The sequence below is a fragment of the Rhinatrema bivittatum genome, chromosome 1 (assembly GCF_901001135.1).
Source record: "Rhinatrema bivittatum chromosome 1, aRhiBiv1.1, whole genome shotgun sequence".
Taxonomy (NCBI): domain Eukaryota; kingdom Metazoa; phylum Chordata; class Amphibia; order Gymnophiona; family Rhinatrematidae; genus Rhinatrema; species Rhinatrema bivittatum.
The window spans coordinates 504,892,016-504,917,733 of NC_042615.1; the positions used below are offsets into that span (position 1 = coordinate 504,892,016).

The 25,718-nt window shown below is 45.8% G+C and overlaps 1 protein-coding gene across 2 annotated transcripts in view; it reads right to left on the reverse strand.

Annotated features, from left to right (window-relative positions):
- The window catches only part of GRIPAP1 (GRIP1 associated protein 1), a 364,281-nt gene extending 342,330 nt beyond the window's left edge, over positions 1-21,951 (reverse strand). The window contains exon 1 of one of the 2 annotated variants that reach the window (XM_029610458.1): positions 21,634-21,951. In XM_029610458.1, coding sequence (XP_029466318.1) covers positions 21,634-21,675 — 42 coding nt within the window. In that variant the 5' untranslated portion in view covers positions 21,676-21,951. The remainder of the gene's footprint in view (positions 1-21,633) is intronic. The other variant, XM_029610468.1, reaches the window with a different exon arrangement.
- Between the last annotated feature and the right edge of the window lie 3,767 nt (positions 21,952-25,718).

Here is a 25,718-nt window from a genome sequence, read left to right on the forward strand (position 1 = left end):
ACACCTCTTATTAGGAAAACAGAACTAGCAAGCAGCTATAGATCCCCACACAGAAATAATTGTAAAACTATACTAATAAGCAGAATAAATGTTTCAAAACAGCTATGAACAGAATAACATCGAACAATTAAAAACTCATTAAAACTATTAAACATTCTCCAAACACCAATAAAATATTTCAAAAAAGCAGACATCACATAATTAAAATGACAGTCATACGATAAGACCTGTCTTGAGCATCGGTATATTAAAAGAACCTAAATAAATAAATAAATAAAATAAATCATGAAAAATAAACTTTAAAAGCCAGCTTTACTTACCCCCTCCAGCAGCTCTCTTACTCCCCTTCCATGCAGGCCGTGGCACACACCAGAAGCAGCAGTAGAAGCTAAGCTCTATACTTATGGTCCTCTTCCTTAGTGCCCATGTCTCTCACACACACACACACACCATACCAGTCATGCCCCATGACCAGTTTCTGTCTCTCACACACCAATCATCTCCCAAACAGCTTTTGGCACATACACACCAGTCACCTTCCTGAACAGTTTCTCTCATGCCATGCACACACACAGGCTTCCCACTCCCGTGTTCTACTTACATATACCGGCTTCTCACTCTCATAATCACTTTCTCTGTCTCACACACACACTCACCAGTCTCTCACTCCCATGCTTGTTCTCTCCACAAGCACAGGCTTCTTATTCCCATAATCGCTTTCTTTCTCTCACACACACACAGGCTTCCCACTCCCATGTTCTCTTTCAGATATACAGGCTTCTCACTCCCATGATATGTGTCACACACACCCAGGTTTCTCACTCCCATGCTCTCTCCACATGCACAGGCTTCTTATTCCCATAATCGCTTTCTTTCTCTCACACACACACAGGCTTCCCACTCCCATGTTCTCTTTCAGATATACAAGCTTCTCACTCCCATGATATGAGTCACACACACCCAGGTTTCTCACTCCCATGCTCTCTTCACATGCACAGGCTTCTCATTCCCATAATCACTTTCTTTCTCTCTCACACATTCACACACACCAGTCTCTTTCTCTCACACACACAGTCACGTTACCAATCTCTCTCTCATGCATGCACACACACACACAGGCTTCCCACTCCCATACTCTCTCACATAATCAGGCTTCTCACTCCCATGCTTTCTTTCACACACACACACACACACACACACCCCACCCACCCCCCCCCAACACCAGGCTTCTTACGCCCATGCTTTCTCACATACCCAAACTTCTCACTTCCATGCTTTTTCTCTCTCTCACACACACACAGTCACCTCCCTGACCAATGTCTCACACTCTCACATATACATCAGTCATCTCCCTGAGCAATCACTTTCCTTGTCTCTCACATACACACACATCAGCTCTCTGACCAGTTTGTCTCAATCACACACAGGCAGGCTGGCTGGCTGCTTCTCTCTCTTTCACTCACTTCCTCCCCCCCCTGAGCACAAATGGTAGCTGCAGCAGCCTCCTACTCCAGCCCCCACAGGCCAAGAAAGTAGAATCCCATCGGCCGCGGGAGGTTCATGCTGCTCTGTCCTTTCCCGATTACCATCTGCTTTGATTGCTCGGAGGCCAATGCTGCTGCCACTGCCACCGCTGCTACTTTTCCACGCGGCATGGCTTTCTTCTTCCCGCGCACCACGCATCACTTCCTGTTCCAGGTCATGGGGGGGCAGGCGCGGGAAGGAGAAAAGGCCAGCCGCAGGTACCACTGCTTCTTCTAGCACTGCTGCCGTTCCCACTGGGCTGGAACGTGCTAATAGCCCGGCGGCAACGGTAGCAGGGAAGGAAGAGCAGCGGGAGAGACCGGGAGCACGTGACACACCAGCCGATGCTTGGCGGCGCCGCAGACCGGCAAAAAACCCCCAACGGCCCGGTCCTGGTCCGCGGACCGGTGGTTGGGGACCCCTGCACTAGGTGATTCATCACACCTAGAGAGCAAATTTTAACCTGATATTTGTTTTGGCAGATTGATCTGCCAACTGAGTAGTTATGTAGCATTTTCCAATCTCGTTAGCCAATTTTTAACATTGGTGACCAGTACAGACAAAGAAAAGGACAAAATAACAATCAGTTTAAGCTCAGATTGCCACTGCTCAGCTCAAATCATCAAGCGATCTCAAAGCATTTTTAAACTTGCCCTGTCGCTGGTTAGTACCTGTGGTCACCAGCTTACTCCATATTGAGCCTAGTTTACTTACAACTTCTGTAACAGCAACTCCTATAGCAAACTCTCTCAAATACATGCGAATTTCTGTTCCAAAGGAGAAAACTAGGCATCAAGCGATTGTTCATAAATTCTTATGCGGTCCCTAAGTTAATAGCATGTCTCAAAATCCTTTGGCGAAACCCCTAGTGGTTGGGTTCAAGGAATAACTGGGAATATGTGGAGAAAATCCAGGGACTTCTGAATAGTTTTTCCAAGAAGATGGAGAGAGGACTCACAGTACTAGCGTGAGACATTATCCAAGATGCTGGATTGTTAGAGGCCTTCCCTTGTCAGGTTTTTTTTTCCCTCAATAATTTAAATTACAAAAACAAAAGTCATTTTTGCAGGCAAATTTCACAAGTCACTTCTTTCCACTGGTTTTTCCTATTTTGTTATTTTATTTGGGGGAGAATTTATGAGATTATAAAAAAAAAGTAAATGAAGCTCTCTATGGATTTAGCACACACAGCTAGTACTATGTGCCAGGTTGAATGAAGCCTGACAATGCCTTGGCCTTGCTACCCATAGCTGCTGGGGAGGATTATGGAAAGTCTTTTATACTGAAAAACGTGCCTGGAACTATAAGTACAGGAAGACATTTCTTTTGATAATCAAAAGGCTAGTTATTCCAAATATCCTAAAGTGGTTTATATGGTGCAGTACCCCTTTTCACGTGGAAGTTGAACCAGCTTCCTCACTAGCACTTTCGCCACAACTGAACATTAGCTTATGCTGAAGTACCCTTCTGGGCACCATGATCGTATGGCAGCTGAACCAGCTTTATCAGGCTGTTGCCGCCACCAAAGTCAAGTGGTGCAATAGCCTTAAATGAAGTTGAGGACTGTGGAATTCAATATTGAATGTTCTTCATGTAAACAGTGAATCACAGAATGTAAATAGATGCAGACTGGTTTGGAAATACTTAGAATTGGAAAGGCTGTTTATTTAGGTCCTGGAATGGAGCATGATACAGGGCCTACTACTACAGAAATTTTTCCTTGGTTTTGCCCAGTCTACTGAAGTCCAGTTCAAAATCTGTGTGACCCAACTATCACAAACCCTCATCCATGGGCTACATTTCTTTATTAAATTCCACTTTAAATATATGGCTGCTACTTTACCTCCCTAGTGTTCCTACCACGTGTGGCCCTCACCACTGAAAAGGAGAGAAGGGTTTATTTTATACCAACATAATAAAGTAATAAACGAATGAGAAGCATTTACAACATAGGTCTGGCACAGACACAGCAGCAATGAAGAGAATGAAAACTTGCTTTATGAGTCTTAACTGCTTGCAATAAAACACTATACATAAAGTGTGGAATAATGGTTATTGTTAAGAACACATCCAAATGCTTTTATGGGTGTTATTTCCCCAGGGAATTTCAAACTATCAGTGAATAAAGTAGCGTGGTTACGATGTTAGTCCACTTGAACACACGGAAATAAGTCACCAAAAAAGTAAAATAAAGTGCTCCTTTCTTATTGGGCCAACACTTCTTGACTATCTTTCCAGAACTAACACTCCCTTCCTCAGATGAAAATGCAAAAGACCATTCCAGCAGTATATTAGGCAAGACCACTAAAAGCAGTCTCAAGGTTTATTTCCACACAAATCCTCAATTACCGTATTTTTCGCTCCATAAGACGCACCTGACCATAAGACGCACCTAGGATTCAGAGGGGGAAAATTTAAAAAAAAAAAAATTGTGCTAAACCGGCTCTGCGTCTGGGCGTCTTATGGAGCAAATTAGGGGAGTGCATAGTTTTTTTTTTTTCTCCCCATTTTGTTTTCGGGTCTGGGGAGGGCCATTTCGGTCCACTCCCCAGATCAGAAAACTTTTCTTTCTGTGGGAACCCCCAAACCCCCCCCCCCCCCATCCCAACCCTTTAAATTAACAACCTCCACCCCCCTGACCCCCCCAAGACCTGCCGAATTAATTTCCTGCAACCCCCCACCCTCCTGACCCCCCCCAAGCCCTGCCGAATTAATTTCCTGCAACCCCCCACCCTCCTGACCCCCCCAAGCCCTGCCGAATTAATTTCCTGCAACCCCCACCCTCCTGACCCCCCCAAGACCTGCCAAACGTCCCTGGTGGTCCAGCGGGGGTCCAGGAGCGGTCCGGGAACGATCTCCTGGGCGTGAGCCGTCGGCTGCCAGTAAACAAAATGGCGCCGACGGCCCTATGCCCTCACTATGTCACTGAGACCGACCGCTGCTATTGGTCGGTCTCAGTGACATAGTGAGGGCATAGGGCCGTCGGCGCCATTTTGTTTACTGGCAGCCGACGGCCCTATGCCCTCACTATGTCACTGAGACCGACCAATAGCAGCGATCGGTCTCAGTGACATAGTGAGGGCATAGGGCCGTCGGCTGCCAGTAAACAAAATGGCGCCGACGGCCCTATGCCCTCACTATGTCACTGAGACCGACCAATAGCAGCGGTCGGTCTCAGTGACATAGTGAGGGCATAGGGCCGTCGGCGCCATTTTGTTTACTGGCAGCCGACGGCCCACGCCCAGGAGATCATTCCCGGACCCCCGCTGGACCACCAGGGACGTTTGGCAGGTCTTGGGGGGGTCAGGAGGGTGGGGGGTTGCAGGAAATTAATTTGTCAGGTCTTGGGGGGGGTTGTAGGAAATTAAGTCGGCAGGTCTTGGGGGAGTCGGGGGGGGGGGGTGTTTGTTAGATTTTTGTTTGGTTTTTTTTTTTTATATTCGCTCCATAAGACGCACATACATTTTCCCCCCCACCTTTGGGGGAAAAAAAGTGCGTCTTATGGAGCGAAAAATACGGTAATTTCTAAGGGTGGAAAGCACAATTCAGCTTTGCAGTTTGCTACTCCTCTGGGAAGGTATCATGCTGTGGTCTTTTAAACAACCACTCCCTCCTCTCCTTTTGCCTCCCTGCTGCTGCTATTATTCCTTGCTTAAGATTGGGTCTTGCAGACCAAAAACAGGCACAAACCTGGTGTTGGTGACAAGACTTCAACTTCAGATAAAATTCCACTTCAAACGGGAGTACCACAAGGGTCAACTCTCTCAGCCACTCTTTTTAATATTTACTACCAATCTGTCATCTTCTTACTGGATTGGGTTTAAAATTTTGTATATATACGCAGATGACATACAATTTTTGGTCCCCATTGAAGACACAATCGAACACATTTAAAATTATCAGTTTATTCAACTGCTATAAAACAATTGTTACATCACATGAAATTGATTTTAAACATGGAAAAAACTGAAATATTACTTGAAAGAAAATGCAGCTATAACATTCCAGCCCTGACTTTTGAAAATAACTTCAAGTTAACTCCATCCTCTTTCGCGAGAGATCTTGGGGTCACAATAGATACAGAACTTAGTTTGAAAAAACATCACCACCAACTTAAAAGATGGATATTTTAAATTAACTCTAAGAAGATTGAAGCCGTTATTGGAAGCACATGATTACAGAACAATTCTCCAAGCTTTAATATTTGCCAATACTGACTATTGCAATGTTTTGTTGTTAGGGCTACTGCAATCTACCATTAGACCCCTTCAGGCATTACAAAATGCTGCCGCCAGAATTTTGACTGACAAAAAAAAAAATGTGATAATAGCACTCCAAATTTAATTTCACTACACTGGCTGCCGATAAATTATCGGATACAATATAAAACAGCATACATAATACATAACAATCCACAGCGAAAGAACAGAATGGTTAAATAGAGCAATATGACTACACATCCCACAAAAAAACCTGAGATCAGCCAATAAGGTCTTTTGACAATTCCAACAATAAAGTCCGCCCGACTTAGTCAAGTAAGAGAGAGAGCATTATCAATAGCAGGACCCAAACTTTGGAATACGCTTCCAACGCAATTACAGCTACAAGAAGATAAAAAAGAAATTTAAAACAGAACTTAAAACATGGCTTTTCAATTGTGCATACACTGAAAACAAGTAAAAACAAGTTTGCTTACCGTAAACGTTGTTTCCGTAGATAGCAGGATGAATTAGCCATGCTGTCATGGGATCTGTCAATCAGGTCCGGGAGGCGGAGCTTGATAAAGCAGAGGTTAGATTTTTGTATCCTCTGCGGCTGCGCGTGGGTTCCCGCGCAGGAAGTACAGATTCTCCTCAGTCTGTGATTAAGCAGTGATGGATCGAAGAAGCATGGTGATTGCCAGGGAGGAGGGTGGGTCAGCATGGCTAATTCATCCTGCTATCTACGGAAACAACGTTTACGGTAAGCAAACTTGTTTTTTCCCGTCGATAGCAGGGCTGAATTAGCCATGCTGTCATGGGAGTCACAAGCTCCCAATCACGTTCAAATTTTCTGTTCTGGGAACGTGATAACAGAGAGTGTGGCAATCACTTGGCATGAGCTGTCACGGATTGTAGGACTGTTTGACCTAAACTTGCATCCGCTGAAGTTTGCTGATCTAAGCAGTAGTGCACAGTAAAAGTGTGTAAGGAAGTCCATGTAGCCGCCTTACAGATGTCTATAGGCTGTATGTTCTTGAGGTGTGCCCATGACGTTGTTAGAGCATGAACCTGATGTGCTTTGGGCTTTAGGAAGAGTAGCTTATTTTGTTTGTTGTAGCAAAATTGAATGCATTGGACTATCCAGCTTGATATGGTGCGTTTCGAGACTGGTAGCCCCGGAGCCTTAGGATCAAAGGATAGAAATAGTTGCGATGGACGTGACGAAGAGGTCGTTCTATTTCTGTAGTATGCTAGCGCTCTTTTACAGTCTAGGGTGTGAAGCAGCGTCTCCCGTGCAGTGGTATGGGGTTTTGGAAAAAACGTCGGTAGTTCTATATTTTGATTATGGTGAAAGTTAGAGATGACTTTCGGTAAGAAGGATGGATGCTTTCTAAGAACTACCTTCTGGTGAAAGAATTGCAAGTATGGCTCATAATGTACCAGTGCCTGCAGTTCACTGACTCGTCTTGCTGAGGTGACTGCAACCAGGAATACCACTTTCCATGTTAGGTATTTTATATGCGCTGATTCCAACGGTTCAAAAGGGGGAAGCATCAGCTGTTCTAAGACTGTGTTGATATTCCAAGGAACTGCCGGTTTTGTAGTTGGAGGTCTAAGATGTAACAGCCCTTTTAAGAAATGGGCAAGAAGAGGATGAGCTGCTATAGTGCCCTGATTATATGGTCTGTAGTAGGCTGCGATAGCACTGAGGTGAACTCGAATAGAAGCCGTGGCTAAGCCTTTATCATATAAAGTATGGAGATAGTCCAACAACTGTTGTGGTGTACAATCTATGGGTGATATATGTTTGGATATACACCATGTGGTATACCTTCTCCACTTGTAATGGTAATTTTGTCGAGTGGAGGGTTTCCTTGATTCCAGCAGAATAAGTTGGGCATTGTGGGATACTTTTTGTTCTATCAGTAGCCACCTGTCAATCTCCACGCTGTTAAGTGGAGGGAGAAATGTAGCGGATGTAGAAGAATTCCCTGTTCCTGCAACAGGAGATCCGGCCGATGTGGAAGGCGAATTGGGGTGTCGCTGGATAAGTGTAGGAGGTAGCTGTACCATGGCTGTCGTGGCCAGGCCGGGGCGATGAGAATCAATTGAGCCTTGTCCGCTATGCATTTCTGAATTGTCCTGGTGATCAGGGGTATGGGAGGAAAGGCGTATAAGCAGACCTGACGACCACGGGATGAGGAAGGCGTCCTGAGCTATTCGGAATTTGCTGGGACATATGGAACAGAAACTGGGAAGTTGTGTGTTGCTTTCCGTCGCAAATAGGTCTATCGATGGCATCCCCCATCTGTTGAATATACGGAGCGCCACCTCCGAATTGAGGGACCATTCGTGGGGATGGAAGATGCGACTTAACCTGTCCGCTCTCGCGTTCGTGATGCCGGGTAGATGTATGCAATGTTGGTGTGCAAACTGGAAGATGAATAGTGTTTCCTTGCATAGGGTCCAAGAGCCCGAAACTCCTTGCTTGTTGATGTAGAACATCGCCACTTGATTGTCCGTGTAGACCAGGGGTCGGGAACCCATGGCTCGCGAGCCAGATATGGCTCTTTTGAGGGCTGCATCTGGCTCGCAGACAGTCGCCACACTTTCCCACTGACCCAGCTGCTCCCCGGTCCTCCTCCGCCCGGGCTTAAAATGCTGTCAGCCCGGGCGGAACGCGGCAGGACAGCTGGAGTCAGCGGCGCCGGCGTGCTCTCTTCGCCCCTCCCCCTCGCGGCCCGGAAGAGGAAGTGAAGAATATCGGGTGCCTGCGCGGCAAGAAGAGGCCACGCTAGTGCGCTCGGCATCGGCCCGAAGAAAAGAAGACTGCAGCGCGGCTCGGAGGAAAATGAAGAGGTTCAACCGCGGCCGATGGGACTCCGCCTCCGCGAGGGCTGAAAATGAAGAGGTTAGCGTTGGGAGGCTGCTGCTGCTGCCGCGAGTTCCCGGGGTGGGGGAGAGAGAGAGTGAATGAGCGAGCAAACACACATGCTTGCTCGCTCATTCACTCTCTCTCTCCCCCACCCCCACCCCGGGAACTCGCGGCAGCAGCAGCAGCCTCCCAACGCTAACCTCTTCATTTTCAGCCCTCGCGGAGGCGGAGTCCCATCGGCCGCGGTTGAACCTCTTCATTTTCCTCCGAGTCGCGCTGCAGTCTTCTTTTCTTCGGGCCGATGCCGAGCGCACTAGCGTGGCCTCTTCTTGCCGCGCACTCACCCGATACTCTCCACTTCCTCTTCCGGGCCGCGGGGGGGGGCCTGTGTGTGTGTGTGTGTGTGTGTGTGTGAGTGAGAGATTGCATGTATGTGAATGATTAAGAGCCTGTACATGTGAAAGAGAGTATGTCTGTGATTGAGAGCCTGCCTGTGAGAGAGAGAGAGAGAGCATGAATGTAAGTTTACCATTGGGAACCTGTATGTGTAAGTTTGTGATTGAAAACCTGTTTGTGTGAAAGAGTATGTGTGTATGATTGAGATCCTTTGTGTGTGAGAGAGATCATGTGTATGTATGATTAAGAGCCTGTGTGTATAAGTAAGAGAGAGATCATGTGTGTCTGTGTGTGATTGAGAGCTGGTTTAGGTGATGGAGCATGTGAGTATGTGATTGAGAGCCTGTGTTTAAATGAGAGAGCGAGAGACCATGTGTGTCTGTGTGTGATTGAGAGCTGATTTAGGTGAGGGAGCATGTGAGTATGTGATTGAGAGCCTGTGTGTAAATGAGAGAAAGAGAGGACATGTTTGTAAGCATGTGAATGAGAGTCTGTGTGTGAGAGAAAAAGACAGCATGTATTTATGTGATTGAAAGCCTGTGTGTGTGTGTAAGCGTGAAAAGATAGACAGCATGTGTGTAAATGTGTAATTAAGAGCCTATATAAGTGAGTGAGAAAAAACATGTGTATATGTGAGTACTGAGAGCATGTGTGTATAGGTGTGTCATTGAGAGCTAGTGTGAGAGAGAGCGCTGGAATATGACAGAGAGGAGAAAGTTCCAAGCAAACCACCCCACCTCCTGCTAATTCAGAACAATCTCAGGACACCTGGATATCAAACGTTCCCAGGTATGCAGAGCAAAAAAATTTTTGTATCCTTATTATTTTTCATTACTGGGTCTTTGTGTCTGCTATTTTGAAATATTTTGTTGGTATCTGGAAATGTTTTATATGTGTTTTTAATTATTGGATATTCCACTCATTAGCTGTTTCGAAATATGTTCTTTTTGTTAGTACAGTTTTACTGCTGATGATTTTATATTTCTTGATTTGTTTTATAAGGATGGGTGATGTTTCTTTTTTCCTTTGTTACACTGCATACAGAGACTCTGGCTTGTTGCAGTTTCCAATTCAGTTTTTTCTGCATGCTTCTTGTTATGCGTTTTGGTCTCTTTATTCTATGTTAGGTGAGGGACAGCACGTGATTCAGGTGAGGTTTTCTGCTGGTGTGTTGTTTCTGTGTAGGACTCTATAGCAGCCTGGCTTGGTCCGTTTTCCTAATAGGAGATGTATTGGTGTCTTAAGGCCTGGTGTAATATTTTCAGAGACTTATTGTACTTTAAAAGTGTGATCTTACATAAAATGCACACATTTACTTATATTTAGTTTTAAACATATTGTATGGCTCTCATGGAATTACATTTTAAAATATGTGGCGTTTATGGCTCTCTCAGCCAAAAAGGTTCCTGACCCCTGGTGTAGACCATGACTCTGCGGCCCTTTAGAAATTGTTGAAAGGCTTGCAGAGTGTTGCGAATTGCTCGAAGTTCCAACAAGTCGATTTGCATCGTTTGTTCTGTTACGGACCACAGACCTTGTGTCTTGTATATCTCTAGATGCGCCCCCCAGCCTTTCCGTGAGGCGTCTGTAGTTAGGACTGAATTGTGGATGGGCGATCGGAACAAGGCTCCTTTCGTAAGTGTGGACGGAAGGAGCCACCAAGATATGTCCTTCCTCATTTCTGTGGTGATGACAATTGGTTGTGTGAGGGGCTGAAAGTGTTGCTTCCACTGTCATTTGAGTCCCCACTGTAGTCGTCGCATGTGTAACCTGGTATTTGGAACTAGAAAATTGGCTGCTGCCATGTGCCCGAGAACGACCAGGACTTGTCTTGCTGACGTGGATGGTTTCGGCAGCAAGTTCTGCAATCGCTGTCGCAGCTGTATTTGCCTGTCCTGTGGCAGATATGCTCTGGATTGAGTGGTATCCAGATACGCTCCTATGAATTGCAGCTGTTGTGTCGGTTGCAGGTGAGACTTCTGGAAGTTGACCACTAATCCCAATTGTTGCAAGCATAGAAGAATTTGACTGAGTTGACTGTGGAGCAGATCCTGGGTCAGAGCCACAACAAGCCAGTCTAGGTAAGGGAAGATTGTCATCCCTTGTTGTCTGAGGTGAGCCACCACCACTACCATGCACTTGGTGAATACTCTGGGTGCAGCTGATAGCCCAAAAGGGAGTACCCTGTACTGGTAATGCTGGTGTTTGTAGTGAAAGCATAGGTACCGCCAAGAGGAAGGGTGGATTGGAATGTGGGTATATGCATCCTTCAGGTCGATGGAACACATCCAATCGTTGGGCTGTAGTAGGGGTAGAATTGACTTCAGGGATACCATCTTGAATTTTTCCTTGATCAGGAATTTGTTGAGTTCCCGTAGATCTAAGATGGGTCTTAGGCCTCCCGATTTCTTGAGGATCAAGAAGTACGGGGAATAAAATAAAAACCTCGATTGTGGTTGTTCTTGGCTAGTAGTGCAATGGCCTTTTCCTGACATAGGTGCAAGATCTCCTGCTCGAGTTGTGGTTGATCCCGTGCCGTCCGTAAGGAAGGAAACTGAGGTAGTTGCGGTTTCATTCGAAATTGAAGACAATACCCCTGCCTCACAATGTCCAGCACCCATTGGTCTGATGTTATTTGTTTCCAAACCGAAAAACACGACTGGATTCTCCCTGGTGTTGGTACATGGTGCGATGGTGGCTTCAGGCTCAAAAAGACTGGGTAGGCTTAGGGGCCGTCGATAGTTGTTGGCTTTGTTGACGTTGGGTACGCGGCTTGCCTCTTTGAGGAAGATGTGATGATTGTTGGTGAGGTTGTTGCCTCTATGTCGGGTACGACTGAGAACGGTATCCCTGGTATGATCTGAAAGGTCGATGTCCATAGGACGATTTACGCGGGTATGGGTAGAATCGCTTAGTGGAATGGTAGATTGATTGCGTTTGCAACGATTGTACCGCTAACGCCTCATCCTTGAGTTTACCAACTGTTTCCTGCAGCTTTGTGCCAAACAGGTTTTCCCCTGTACAGGGCAGATTAGCCAGTTTTTCATGGACATCTTCTCTGATAGAACTGGAACGGAGCCACGCCGTCTTGCGTGCTGCTATGGCTGTTGCGGAAGCTCTTGAAGAGGTCTCCATGCCCTCATAAACGGAGTAGAGGAGGTGCCTAGAGCACTCTTCCATGTCGTGCAGGGTTTGAGGTAATTGTTCTCCCGTGGTTGAAAGCAAGCCCTTTGTCGCTTGAATGCAGTCGTACATGTATTGCACCATGTAAAATTGGTGATGCATGATGAGTGTGGTGAGCATGGCATTCTGGTAGATCTTTCGTCCCACCTCATCTAGGTATTTGTGGTCCTTATTTGGTGGATAAGTTGCATGTACTTTAGGTTTTTTAAACCTTTGCATTGCAGACTCCACTACTACGGACTCATGTTGTAGTTGTGGGAATGCATAAGGAACTTCTTTTCTGATTCGGAATTTGATGTCCGATTTCCTTGACACTGCCTGTATTGTTTGTGGAGTTTCCCACGATTTCAAGAGTAGACAATGAAGTAAATCGTGGGGTGGCAGAGTCGTAGGCTCACCGGGAACATCAAAGATTTTTAATAAACCCAGGGTTTCCGCTCTGGGGTCAGGCTCCTTTTGAATCTGTAAATGGAGGATGTTCCCTATCTTCTCCAAAAACCTGGGATATGAAAGATCCTCAGGTGGGGAATAAGGTTCCTGTTGGCCTTCTGGTGTGTCTGAGGGAAACCCAGTTGATGAGGTGGGTGATTCAGAGGAGTCATCCTGTGAAACAGAACGAGTAGGCGAATGTTGTGGATTTGGTTCCGTAAGTGAGGAAGGTTTGTCGCCTGTGTCGTCTATCGGTGCCGAAACCCCCGGTTCCTGTTTTGACTCTGACGGATGTTTGCCTATAGCAAATGATGTTTCTAATGCTTCATAAAACCCTGCCAGGGACTGTGATAATTGCCAAAAAGCATCTTTGGTAGCCTGCGGCATAGGCGGGTTAGTTGGTCTCTGATCGTGTTGATCCTTCCGAGATGTAGAAACATCCTCCGGTAGTTCCGATGCACTGGTTCGCGATGGAGACGCCTGAGACGACGTGAGGCAGATGGGCGAATCATGATCCCGTCGATGAGACGGTAATGACGACCTAGACGTGGAAGGACTAATGTCCGTGGCTTTGTGATGTTTGAGAGCAGGACGACTGTGTGGTTCTTGGGTTCGTTTCCGTTTGTGGTGGCGAGTATGAGACTCGGATGAGCTATGGGTCCTCCTTGAATTGTGAGGAGAAGAACTGGATTTCCAGTGTCTAGAGTCACTTGTAGTAGACTTTTTATTATGTTGTTGTTTGCGCTTGCGATTTTCATCTAGTGTAACGGAAACCGTTGTTCCTGACAAGGAATATAACTCTGATCTCTTTCCTGTAGGAACCATCACAAACGACCCCGTTTTAGGCGGTATTGTCTTGTGTGTAGTTGATACAAACATCCTTCCAGCATTCACTCAACCTCGACCAGCAATCATCCAGCATTCATCTAGCCTCAACCAGCAATCATCCAGCACTCGACCAACACTCATCCAGCACTCAACCAGCCTCCTCAAACTCCCAACCAGCAATAATCCTGCCCCCTCCTGCACTCATCTCCCATCTCTCCTCCCTCGCCTCAAGAAAATAAACCAAAACACTGAGATCTGAACGAGAAACAATCACCTCACAACCACCAACCACCTCAAATATGTCCACCACTCCCAACATCTCATTTGAAAAGACACAGATACCTGATAAACATCCCACTCAAGAAATACATTACAAACATGTTCTATCTCACCTTCATCCTTATAAACGCCCAATCCTTAACCAAAAAATTTATGTTAATATCAGACATTCTTCAAGAAAAAAACCCTGACTTCATCGCCGTAACATAAACCTGGTTTAAAAATACAGACCACGTAATAACAAACCAACTTAACAACAATTCTTACGACATATTCTCAGTCCCTCGTAAATACCGCAGAGGCGGAGGATTACTCCTGATCATAAAAAAACATTTCTCAATGAAAATGATTCCACACACTCTCCCGAGACAATACGAAATATCCCACTTTGTCTCAGAAAACCTGCAAATATACCTAGTATACTGCCCCCCCAAACTCCTTGATAACGAAATCTCCCCCCTTTTAGAATTCCTAATAACAAACATCAACACGAAAAAGCCTACAATCAAACTTGGAGACTTCAATCTCCACATGGACACCAGCCCCAGATCACAAAACTGCCAAACCATGATTGACATGCTAGCAAGCTTTAACCTCAACCAACAAGTGAACAACCCCACACACAAAGCAGGTCACACCCTAGACCTGATTTTCACGAATCACTTCTTCTTAGAAACGTCAATAACATACTCACCAGTTCCATGGTCTGACCACTACCTACTTCAATGCAACACACAAACATACATCAATAGCATATCAAAAACAAATGAATCTCCAACCTTCAAATTCCGGCCACCTTTCCAACGCGAGACTCTCCAACTAGAACTCGAAAAACAACTAGCAAGTCTTGATCTCTCCAACATAAACAATGCCATTCAATCTTGGTTCCAACTTACTGAAGAGACGGCTAACAACATAAACCCCGAGAAAATAAAACAGATAAAGAACAACAAAGAAAAGCTCAACCCATGGTTCAACTCACAACTAAGGGCCTCGAAATCCAATCTTAGAAAAAGTCTGGCAAAAAAACAAATGTCCCTCGCCACCTACAAAAAAATGATTCACGACACAAAGCGTGACTACTATAGTCAAAAAATCAAAAACTCCACCAATAACACCAAATCTCTATATAACATAGTAAACAACCTCATATCCGAAAACATCAACACCCCAACATCAGAAACCAAAATCTTAAGCCAAGACCTCGCCATGTTTTTCAAAAACAAAGTAGGCAAAATAACCAGTACCATAAACAAATCCTCGATCACTGAAGACCAAATAGCCACCACAAACATAACACCTTGGTCCAACTTCGAGCCAATCTCAACAACAGTAATAGAAAAAATGTAAGAAAAATCAACCCAGCACGCCATGACCTAGACATAATACCAACAAGAGAATTAAAAGAAATAGCACACACCGTAGCCCCAACTATAGCAGCAATTATAAATAAATCTCTTGAAGAAGGTGTACTACCAGACATATTAAAAACTGCAATGATCAAACCAGTACTAAAGAAGAAAAGCTTAGACCCAGACGACCTGAACAACTACCGTCCTATTTCAAACCTACCCTTACTCGCAAAATTGACTGAGAAAGCAGCCCTGAAACAACTCATTGAACACCTCGAAACCAACAACATCCTTCACCCCACACAACATGGCTTCAGGAAAAACCACAGCACCGAAACCCTGCTAACTCAACTTATCAAATAATATATTAAGAGGTTTTGACAACAAGTTAAGCCATATACTAATTCTTCTTGACCTATCCGCCGCATTCGACACAGTCGACCACAATAGTCTAATATCAAGACTAGCCAACATCGGCCTCTCAGGCAAAACACTTGACTGGTTTACATCCTTCCTCAGAAACAGATACTTCAAAGTCAACTTCAATAACAACTCTTCAGATGCCATCCCTCTTGAAACCGGAGTTCCACAAGGATCTGCCCTCTCGGCTATACTCTTTAACATTTACCTACTTCCACTCTGCCAACTTATCTCAGGTCTAGGCATTACATATTACATGTACACCGACGATATCCAACTCCTTATACCAACAACCTCCACTATCGAATAGGCATTGAAACTAGCAGCCTCTCACCTCAAATCAATAAGAAACATGTTAAACCATCTGAAGCTATGCCTAAACATGTCCAAAACCGAATGCCTTCTGATAGAAAGAAAAAACTCTGAATTAAAAAGCAACCACTCCATTCATATAGACAACATCTGCATACAACTAAAGGACAACGTAAAAGACCTCGGTATATGGATAGACACTGAACTAAACTACAAAAAGCACATCGCAATGAAAACAAGAGGGCTTCCACAAACTTCAAATCCTTAAACACTTAAAACCACTGCTTCACCACAAAGATTTTAGAACCGTCTTACAACAACTTATATTCACCAGCCTTGACTACTGCAATTCACTCCTGATTGGACTCCCAAAAACAACCTTAAAACCACTACAACTTCTACAGAACACGGCAGCCAGAGTCCTCTCTGGCAAAAGAAAATCAGACCACATCACCCCTGTACTCTACAATCTCCACTGGCTTCCAGTAGAGAAAAGAATCGAATTCAAAATACTATCTTACACAATACAATATACAAAACTGAAAACACCGCCCTAGATAACATCATAAAAAAACACAGATCACAACGCACTACAAGAACCTCGAGAAAAGTACAGCTAAACGTCCCATCACTACCTCTAGCTAAGCTATCCTACATAAGAAACAGAGCCATCTCCATAGCAGGACCTAAACTCTGGAACTCACTACCGGAATACCTTAGTTCTCAAAGAACACCAAAACTTTCAAGAAAGAACTCAAAACATGGATCTTCAGACAAACCTTCAAAGATGGAATTGGCTAACCACTCATAACATCCATCACCTAACCACAGTCAATTTTATAACCGCAATATCAAGAATATCATCATAGAGGTCGTTTTAAACCATTAATGTACCGTCAGGACAATACTATACACCTTCTCTCAAGCTCATAATAATCATTTTTTTCATAGATTCATCTACCTTTAATACTCGCCGCCTTACGCTATATCATAATCCGGACTATACTCCATGCCCTTCTCATCATCACTTAACATAGTTGATAAATTATCCAAGATGCATTTTTGATGTTGATTTTTAACTTGTTTGATGTCTCTTGTTTCTTTAATCTCGTTTGATGTCAGTTTTCCTGTTTGATGTCAGTTACTCCCAAATGTATTAAGTTGTTGTATCTGTAAACCGGAATGAAGGCAGCCAGATAAATTCCGGTATATAAAAGCTTTTTAAATAAATAAAATAAATATTGATTTCCGTTGGGATGATTGCGGTGCCACTTGCCCTCCTGAATGTGCCGGCGCTGCATGACGTGGTGCTTCCGGCGCCGAATGGCACTATGTTTCTTGTGCCATATGCAGCGTTTCTCCCAGCGCCGTATATCGGGAAGTTTCTGGCTCCGCATGATGTGGTGTTTCCGGCGCCGCATGGCGCGGCGTTTCGGCGCCGTAGGGCGCGGTGTTTTATGACGGGACGAGTCCTGTGCCGATTGGCCTGCTGGTTCCAGTGTCACAGGACGTGGAGGTTCCAGCGTCACTGGACACTCCTTATGGCGCGAAGATTTCTGCGCCGTGCGATGCGGCGATATCGGCGCCGCGTGGCGTACTGCTCTCTCCAGCGTCGTTTTACGCCGCCTCATACGGCTCGGATGACTGCGCCGATGTACGCGGTTTATGTTTGTGCGTAAGGCGTGGTGATCTTCCCCGTCTCGAGTCCCGGCTGGAAGTTGAGTGACTGGAAGATCTGCTGAGGTTAGTGGCAACAGAGCCCTGTTCCCCTTGTACCTGGATGTCTCTGGGCCTCGAGGTGTCCGATGAAGCTCTTGGTGCTGAGTATTTCAGTCTCTTCACCGGTCCCGGTGAAGAGTGGGCCTCCGACGGCTCCGAAGTGCTTAGGAGTTCTCGTAAACGATAGGCCCTCTGCCGTTTGGCCCTCGGCGACATTTTCGAACAATGTTCACAGTTTGGAACGTCGTGGGAGCTACCGAGGCAACGGTAACACCGGTCATGACCGTCAGTGACTGACATTACCCGATTGCAGCGGCAGCGTTTGAACCCTGATTTCGACATGAGGAGAATGTCAGCTCCGCGTGTGATCCCGCGTGCGGAAAAAACAGACTGAGGAGAATCTGTACTTCCTGCGTGGGAACCCATGCGCAGCCGCCGAGGATACAAAAATCTAACCTCTGCTTTATCAAGCTCCGCCTCCCGGACCTGATTGACAGATCCCATGACAGCATGGCTAATTCAGCCCTGCTATCGACGGGAAACAGGCACACAGCCATAATAATTTCTGTTTCCTCTTGGGTTTTTTTAGATATGATATTAATAATGAAGTGTGTTTTATGTGATCTTAATAATTTTACGAATGTGTGTTATACTTTACATTTTAATTTCTATTTTTAACAGCTAAATTGTAACATTTTGTATTGATCTTTTTAATTTTAGCTGTTATTTATTGTATGATTGTTAGAGATGTGAATCGTGTGATCGATCGTCTTAACGATCGATTTTGGCTTGGGGGGGAGGGAATCGGATCATCGCGGTTTTGTTTTTTTTTAAATCGTGTAAATCGTAAATCGGGGGAGGGCGGGAAAACCGGCACACTAAAACAACCCTAAAACCCACCCCGACCCTTTAAAATAAATCCCCCACCCTCCCGAACCCCCCCAAAATGTCTTAAATTACCTGGGGTCCAGTGGGGGGGTCCCGGTGTGATCTTCCACTCTCGGGCCACGGGTGCGTTAATAGAAATGGCGCTGGCGCTACCTTTGCCCTGTCATATGACAGGGCAAAGGTAGCGCCGGCACCATTTTGGTTCCTGTCCCTAGACGTCACGAGCGCAGGAGATCGCTCCCGGACCCCCGCTGGACCCCCAGGGACTTTTGGCCAGCTTGGGGGGGCCTCCTGACCCCACAAGACTTGCCAAAAGTCCAGCGGGGGTCCGGGAGCGACCTCCTGCACTCGAATCATATTGCAAAATGCAAAATACGGGAGTATTGCAAAATGCAAAATACGGGAGTATTGCAAAATGGCGCCAGCAGTATTGCCATTTTGCAATACGGCAATACGATTCGAGTGCAGGAGGTCGCTCCCGGACCCCCGCTGGACTTTTGGCAAGTCTTGTGGGGTCAGGAGGCCCCCCCAAGCTGGCCAAAAGTCCCTGGGGGTCCAGCGGGGGTCCGGGAGCGATCTCCTGCGCTCGTGACGTCGGGGGACGCACCCGTGGCCAGAGAGTGGAAGATCACACTGGGACCCCCCAACTGGACCCCAGGTAATTTAAGACATTTTGGGGGGGTTCGGGAGGGTGGGGGATTTATTTTAAAGGGTCGGGGTGGGTTTTAGGGTTGTTTTAGTGTGCCGGTTTTCCCACCCTCCCCCTTCCCCTCCCCCTCCCCCCGATTTACGATTTTTGACGATAAATTGGGGGAATTCCTATTGTATCGCGCCTCTAACGATTTTTGACGATTTAAAATATATCGGACGATATTTTAAATCGTCAAAAAACGATTCACATCCCTAATGATTGTATTTCTCTATTTTATTTGACTGTGAACTGTTTGAAGACCTTGCCGATGTGACGGTATATAAAAAACAATAAAACCATAAACCATAAGACATTCTCTTCTCTCTTAGGGTTGCCAGCTGGACCCAGATTTTCCGGACAGGTTGATCTCATAGGAAAATTAGTTCTTACCTGCTAATTTTCATTCCCATAGTACCATGGATCAGTTTATGCATCCCTGCCAGCAGATGGAGGCAGAGAAAGTTTCACTGACACTGCTTTATAGTCCCTAGTGCCACCTGCAGTTGCACAGTATTGACCTGTACCCCAAGCACAAAACACTTGCAAAACTTGTAAAAAAAAAAAAAAAAAAACACCCATAACAATTTAACAAATTTAGAAAAAAAAACTTTTCCAACAAGTCTATTCCATACCATGAAAAAACTGTAGTCTATATCAAGATATTGCCTACCAGAAGCCAAGGAGGAAATATGTTAAGCAGAACCTCCCGAGGCCAGGGTAGAACCAGAGCGTCAACGCTTGGCCCCATACTCTTGCCTTCAGCTGTAAAATTGAGCTGCTTTCACATTGAGATGAGTCGCCATTAGATCCACATAGGGACAGCCCCACCTCTCTCGGATGAGCTACATAGCTGTCTCAGACAACTCCCACTCCCCTGGATCTAAGAAACTGCGATTTAGAAAATCCACTTGAACGTTTTCAATCCCTGCTATACATGATGCCGCTATCTGGACCAAGTGTTGCTCTGCCCAAAGAATTAGCTTCTGAGCCTCCTGGGCCACATTTACCTGCTTCAAGTCCAGAATCGGACTAAGAGCACCTTCTTTCTTTGGAACTACGAAGTAAACAGAATACCGACTTATACCCCTTTCACCCTGAGGAACAGGGATCACTGCCCCTAATCTCCGCAATCTGTTCCAATGTCTTCCAAACCCAAGTGCCCTGGGCTGACTGTAGCTGACATACTGCTCCCCATCCAGAGAGATTGGCATCGGTACTAAGAATTACCCAATCTGGGAGCTCCAGATCGATGCAGCGGTCTCATATGTGCAAAAGCCCATGGTATCAACTCTAGCATTGAAGTCATCAAGCCCACAACCTGCAAAAAAAATCCCAGGCTCTGGGCACTTGCAAAGTCAACAAGCACTGATCGCTGTTAATTAAAAAAAAAAAAAAAAAAAGTAACTTTACTAAGCACCAAAAAACTGGCTAAGCATGGAAAACAGAGCTGTCCAGCACTGCAGGAGGATCATCCATATGTAAAAAAACAGAGCCACACTAATAAAAACCAGCTGCCCTGAGCCTAAAGCCACCTGAGCAGCCTCAAGAATTGGCGGGACCTGGACCACCAGATTTACACCCCACGGATCACGCTCGTCCACCTCCAAACAAGGAAGGAGCCACCAGGACCTAAAAACCCCATGAAGAAGGCTCATAAAACTAGAAAACTCTCCAGGCTGCAGAACTGCAGGTTATGCACCATCCAGAAATACTGAGAAATACTGAGGAATTGCAGGTGGCAACAGGGATTAGGAAGCAGTGTCAGTTACATTTCCTCAGTCTCCATCTGCTGGCAGGGATGCATAAACCCAGGAGTCTGCACTGAGCCGGGTACCTCGGGGACCCTGGTTTTACCCCACTGAATGTTCCAAATTTCCCGATCGCATTTAAGAAAAGCAAAACTAAGACCCTACATGCAATGAGGTTAAAACCACGTCTTTGTCCTAAAAGTCTGAAGTCAAAGGGTGACCCCCTAATCCACATTAATACTGGTTGCCAGAAGGACCCTGTTGGTTACATTGGGAGCCTCACTTTTCATAAGACAGGGTGAGCAGATAGGGACACTGACAGCACAATTCCCAGGTCTCACCCCCTTTCGGACCCTGACTGCACAGCCCATGACGTTATAGGAGCCTCCCACGTTATAGGGAGGAAGAACCACACTTTTCCCTTTATGGGGGGGGGGCGAGGGCTAGGACATTAAAACAAATCATAAAGCCAGCACCCGTGCGCTTCACAACAGTCGTCCCATATCGCATGACGTGAACACACCCCAACACAACTCTCCCCGCCAAAGCGCGTGCAAGCCGCTCCAATCCCTGCCTCTCATGACAGTCACATGCTTCTGCCTCCTTCCCCCCCTCCACTGCCGCCTTTCGCGTTTATTCTGACGAAGAGATCTCCGGGGCAGTTTCTGCTTTACCCCTCGAGCGTTCCGCTCGTCCTCACGCTCAGCGCGCGGGCTATGCCCTTTACTTCCGCCCGCGCGCTCCTAAACGGGCTTTTCCGTTTTGTTTTGTTTTTTTTTTCCTGTACCTGCAGCCGCTGGAACTCCTCTTCTGACAGAGCCTGCGCCATCTTTGTTTTCTTACCCCTTCCCCTTCCACCCGCCTCCGGAACGTACCAACCACCGCCACAAGATTGGGGGGGCGGGAGAAGAAAGGGATTTAAAGAACCGAGGAGCTCCAATAGAGAGCGCGAGAGCAAATGAATAATGAATTAAAAGCAGACACGCCACGCTTTCCTTCCCTAATTTCTAACGCCAGGTGATTCCCGTTCCTCCTTCCCAGCTAAACTGACTGATCCACGTTCCTCACGCCGCTAGAGGTTTTGGGATGTCATTTTTTCCCCCTCCTTTATAGGAAGAGGAGTGGCCATAGAGGCGGAATGGAGGCTGGAAGGGCCGAGGGATCAATAGCGATGACCGGTGTGAGGCTGAAGGTACCGTGGCGCCCCCTGGCAGCTTGTAGATGTATTGCTGTAGGCGGGCGGGCATTATTTATGTATTATTTATATTTTTATTTATTTATTTATTTATTTCGAGGTTTTCTATACCGGCATTATTGAATTTTAAACATTATTACAAGAAAATACTTTCACAATATGTTTAGTCCAGAAGTAAAGGAAATAAAAGAGAAAACAGTAATATATAAAAAAATAAAGAAATCTATTGTTCTGGTCATATCCACATTGAGTAGTTGCTTAAGGAAATTAAAGGAGACCAAGAAATAGAAATAGAGCAGATTCAATAAGGAAATTATATATATCCAACTAAATTGCCGAGCTGTTGGTTTCCTCCTAACCTTTTATCATCCCAACTATCTAATGCAGGTTCTTAGGACTATGAATTTGCATCTAAATAAGGCAATTGTTCTGGATCATTAAATACATATTTTGAGTCCCTATAGAATAACATGCATCTACAAGGAAAACGTAAAATAAATTTTGCCCCTTTATCAGTTACTTCCCCCCTCATTACAATAAACTTTTTTCTCTTCAGCTGTATTGTTCTGGTATGTCCAGAAAAATTTGGATCGGTTGTCCATAGAATTTTATCTTTTGAAATCTAAAGTAATGTTTCAAAACGTTATCTCTTTCTGATATAAAGGAAAATTGCACAAGCAGAGTTGCTCTTGAGGTTATATCCATATCGAAAGCCTTCTCTAGAAAATCTGTCAAATTTAAGTTTAAGTTTATATCCTCCTGATTAGCTTGTTGGAAGTTTGCATCTACAGATGGTAATCGCTGTGGCAAATAATAAATACTTGATATCGCTGGAATTGCTTCTTCTGGATATTTCAAAATATTTAAAGATAACTTTTAAACAAGTCCATTGGCGATAGCATTTTCGTTTTGGGAAAATTTAGTATTCTTAAATTTGCTCTCTTCATCTGATTCTCAAGCATCTCCATTTTGTTTTCAAACATTTTTTCAGATTGAACTAGGTTTATTTGAACTTTCTCAATGTCTTTTACTTTCCCTTCTATTACATTCAACTGCATATCCATATTTGTCATTTTCTCCTCTGCAATATGTGTCTTCGTAATCGCTTCTTGAACTGTAACAGTCTACGTATTTATAGATTTTTGCATAGATATCAATATATTTCTTATTTCCTCCAAAGAAGGTGCAAGTGTAGGGGTAGAACAGACTAAGGATATGTTATTTTTCACTGTTCCTACCTCCATTAGACCTTCTCCACACTGTTTCGGGTGATGTTGTGCCTGTCCTCCAAGGCTCCTGGAACCCAGCTCTCCTAGGTTCTCCGAAGAGTCAGATGTTTCTTTCGCTCTTCTCTGGACGCCAGGGGTTAACGATTGAGTGCCATCAGGAACATTTTCAAAAAAGACTTCATTTTCTCTCAATACCTTTGGTGGGTCCAGAATCGTTGGAGCACCCGGGCTCAGAGATGTTCCAAAAGTCAGGGGGCTCGGCAGCTGCTCCTTACCGGCCCCAGCGACTGCAACTTCTGGATATATCGTCCGTGTCTTGGCGAAAGCTGCTTCGATCCTCGGTTGGTGGGTATCCATAGCAGGTGTTGAGGAAATATCTCGTAAGCGAGCTTTTCTCTTTGTGTATGGCATAATTAAAGTAAATTTCAGAGGAAATATCAATAGAAAAAGAGAAATCACTCTAGAAAACGCCAGCCACCGGGAGCTGCAGCTTTCACTTCCTTACAGCTCGGTGGCCATCTTGGTCTCCAGGTGGGCATTATTTATATGGCGTTAGTCTGACCTTAGTGATGGATAAATTAGTAGAGATATTAATGAAGAAAGAATAGTGGAGGACTTTGAATTCAGTGGGTTACAGGGGCTGAGGCAGCATAGTTTTTAACAGAGAGAGACCATATCAGACATATCTGATCAATCTGAGACAAACGCCAAGCAGGCTATACTTAAATTTCAGTGTAAGGTTGGTATTAATTTACGATGATGTTATCACACCATCAAAATCCCTGTCCTCGTTAAAAGAAGGATTAGCTGTCTACAAACCAACCCAAGGTCTCTGTCAATCTCCCTTGTTGGAGTGATACTGATAAGTTCTCCCTGAGTGAAGAGAAGGAAGGTGGGATCCCCACGGTAAACAGCGATCCTTCCTCCAGGAGCAGCTTTGTAACTCATGAGTTTGTTATGAAAGTGGAGTGAGGGAGACCAATTAGTAGAGCAGGAGACCCAAAGTTGCAGCAGTCAGACTTTTCCCAGCTGTGGGAAGTTTAGGGCACACTACTGACCAGGGGCCCAGAAAGAGAGACAAGAGCCAGGTAGGATTAACTAAGAGCTGTTATTGCAAAAAGTAGAAGGTGAGGAAGTAGGGAGGAGGAGGAGGACAACAACAAGCAATGGAAGAGCAAAAAAGAGAGGGGAGAACTCTATCTCACCCCTCCCTGTTGCACCACGTATTTGGTGGCCCACTAACACTCACTGTGCCCTACATAAAGATGCAGTTCTATAATGAGGCAGGGTGAGGCGGCTGCCTCAGGCGGCAAATTGTCACCCAAAAAGAGCCTCCAGCGGCCGCCTCACCTTGTCACCAGACTCATCTAACACGGTAAAAGAAGAGCCATGCAGCACAAATAGATGATGTGCTGAAGAGAAGCTGAAGAGGCCCTGTGGGCTGCCGGCAAAGTTCAAACTGCAGCAGCAAATAGAAGAAGGCCGTGCCGGCCAGCAGCAGAGCCTATTCCACCGGCAGCAAGATGAGAAGGAGCTCATGCTGGCCACCGGTGGAGTCCATCTCACCAGCAGCAAAGAAGAAGGAAGGCCATGCTGGCCACGGATGGCAAAGAAGACAGGCGCAGTAGGAGAAAATGAGAGACTTCTGCTCTGCTGCCTGCTGAGCTTATCCACCTGCAAGGGGGAAAAGGGGGGAGATACAACATACGTGAGAAAGCATGTGTTGGCTGTGTGTGAGCAATGCATATCTGTGTATGAAAGAGAATGTCTGAGAGCATGTGTGTGTGTGAACAAGCGTGTGTAAGAGCATCTGTGTGTGTGTGTGTGAAAGAGCATTAGAGCACGTGAAAGATTGTGTGTGTGTGTGTGTCTATATATATATATACTAGCCGTTAAGCCCATAACAACGGGCTACATTTAAAAAAATTTTTTTCGGTCCATTTCCTTCCCACTCCCTCCCCCTCATTCTCCCTCACTCTCTCCTCCCCTCCCCTTCCCCTCTCCTCCCCCCCTCCTCCCTCTCCTCCCCCCTCCCCTTCCCCTCACTCTCTCCTCCCCCTCACTCTCTCCTCCCCCCTCCCCTTCCCTCACTCTCTCCTCCCCTCACTCTCTCCTCCCTCTCCTCAGTCACTCCCCCTCTCTCAATCCCCTCCCCTTTCAGATCATCCACAACCGGCAGACGGAAGATCTCCGGGGGGGGGTCCCTCCCGCGCGCGCGCACGGCGCCGCTACTGCTCCTCCCACTCCTGCTTCTCGCCGCCGCTACTCCTTGCCGCCGCCGCTCCTGCGGCCCCAGCACCATTTTTTTTTTGGGCACGCTCGGCTCTGACTGACGTGCTCGCCCGCGCATGCGCGGTAGAGCTGCTCTCTACTGCGCATTTGCGGGCCGTCGGTCAGAGCCCATTTGTAAGGTAGATATGAGAGGAGAAAGTTCCCCCTCCCTGCCCC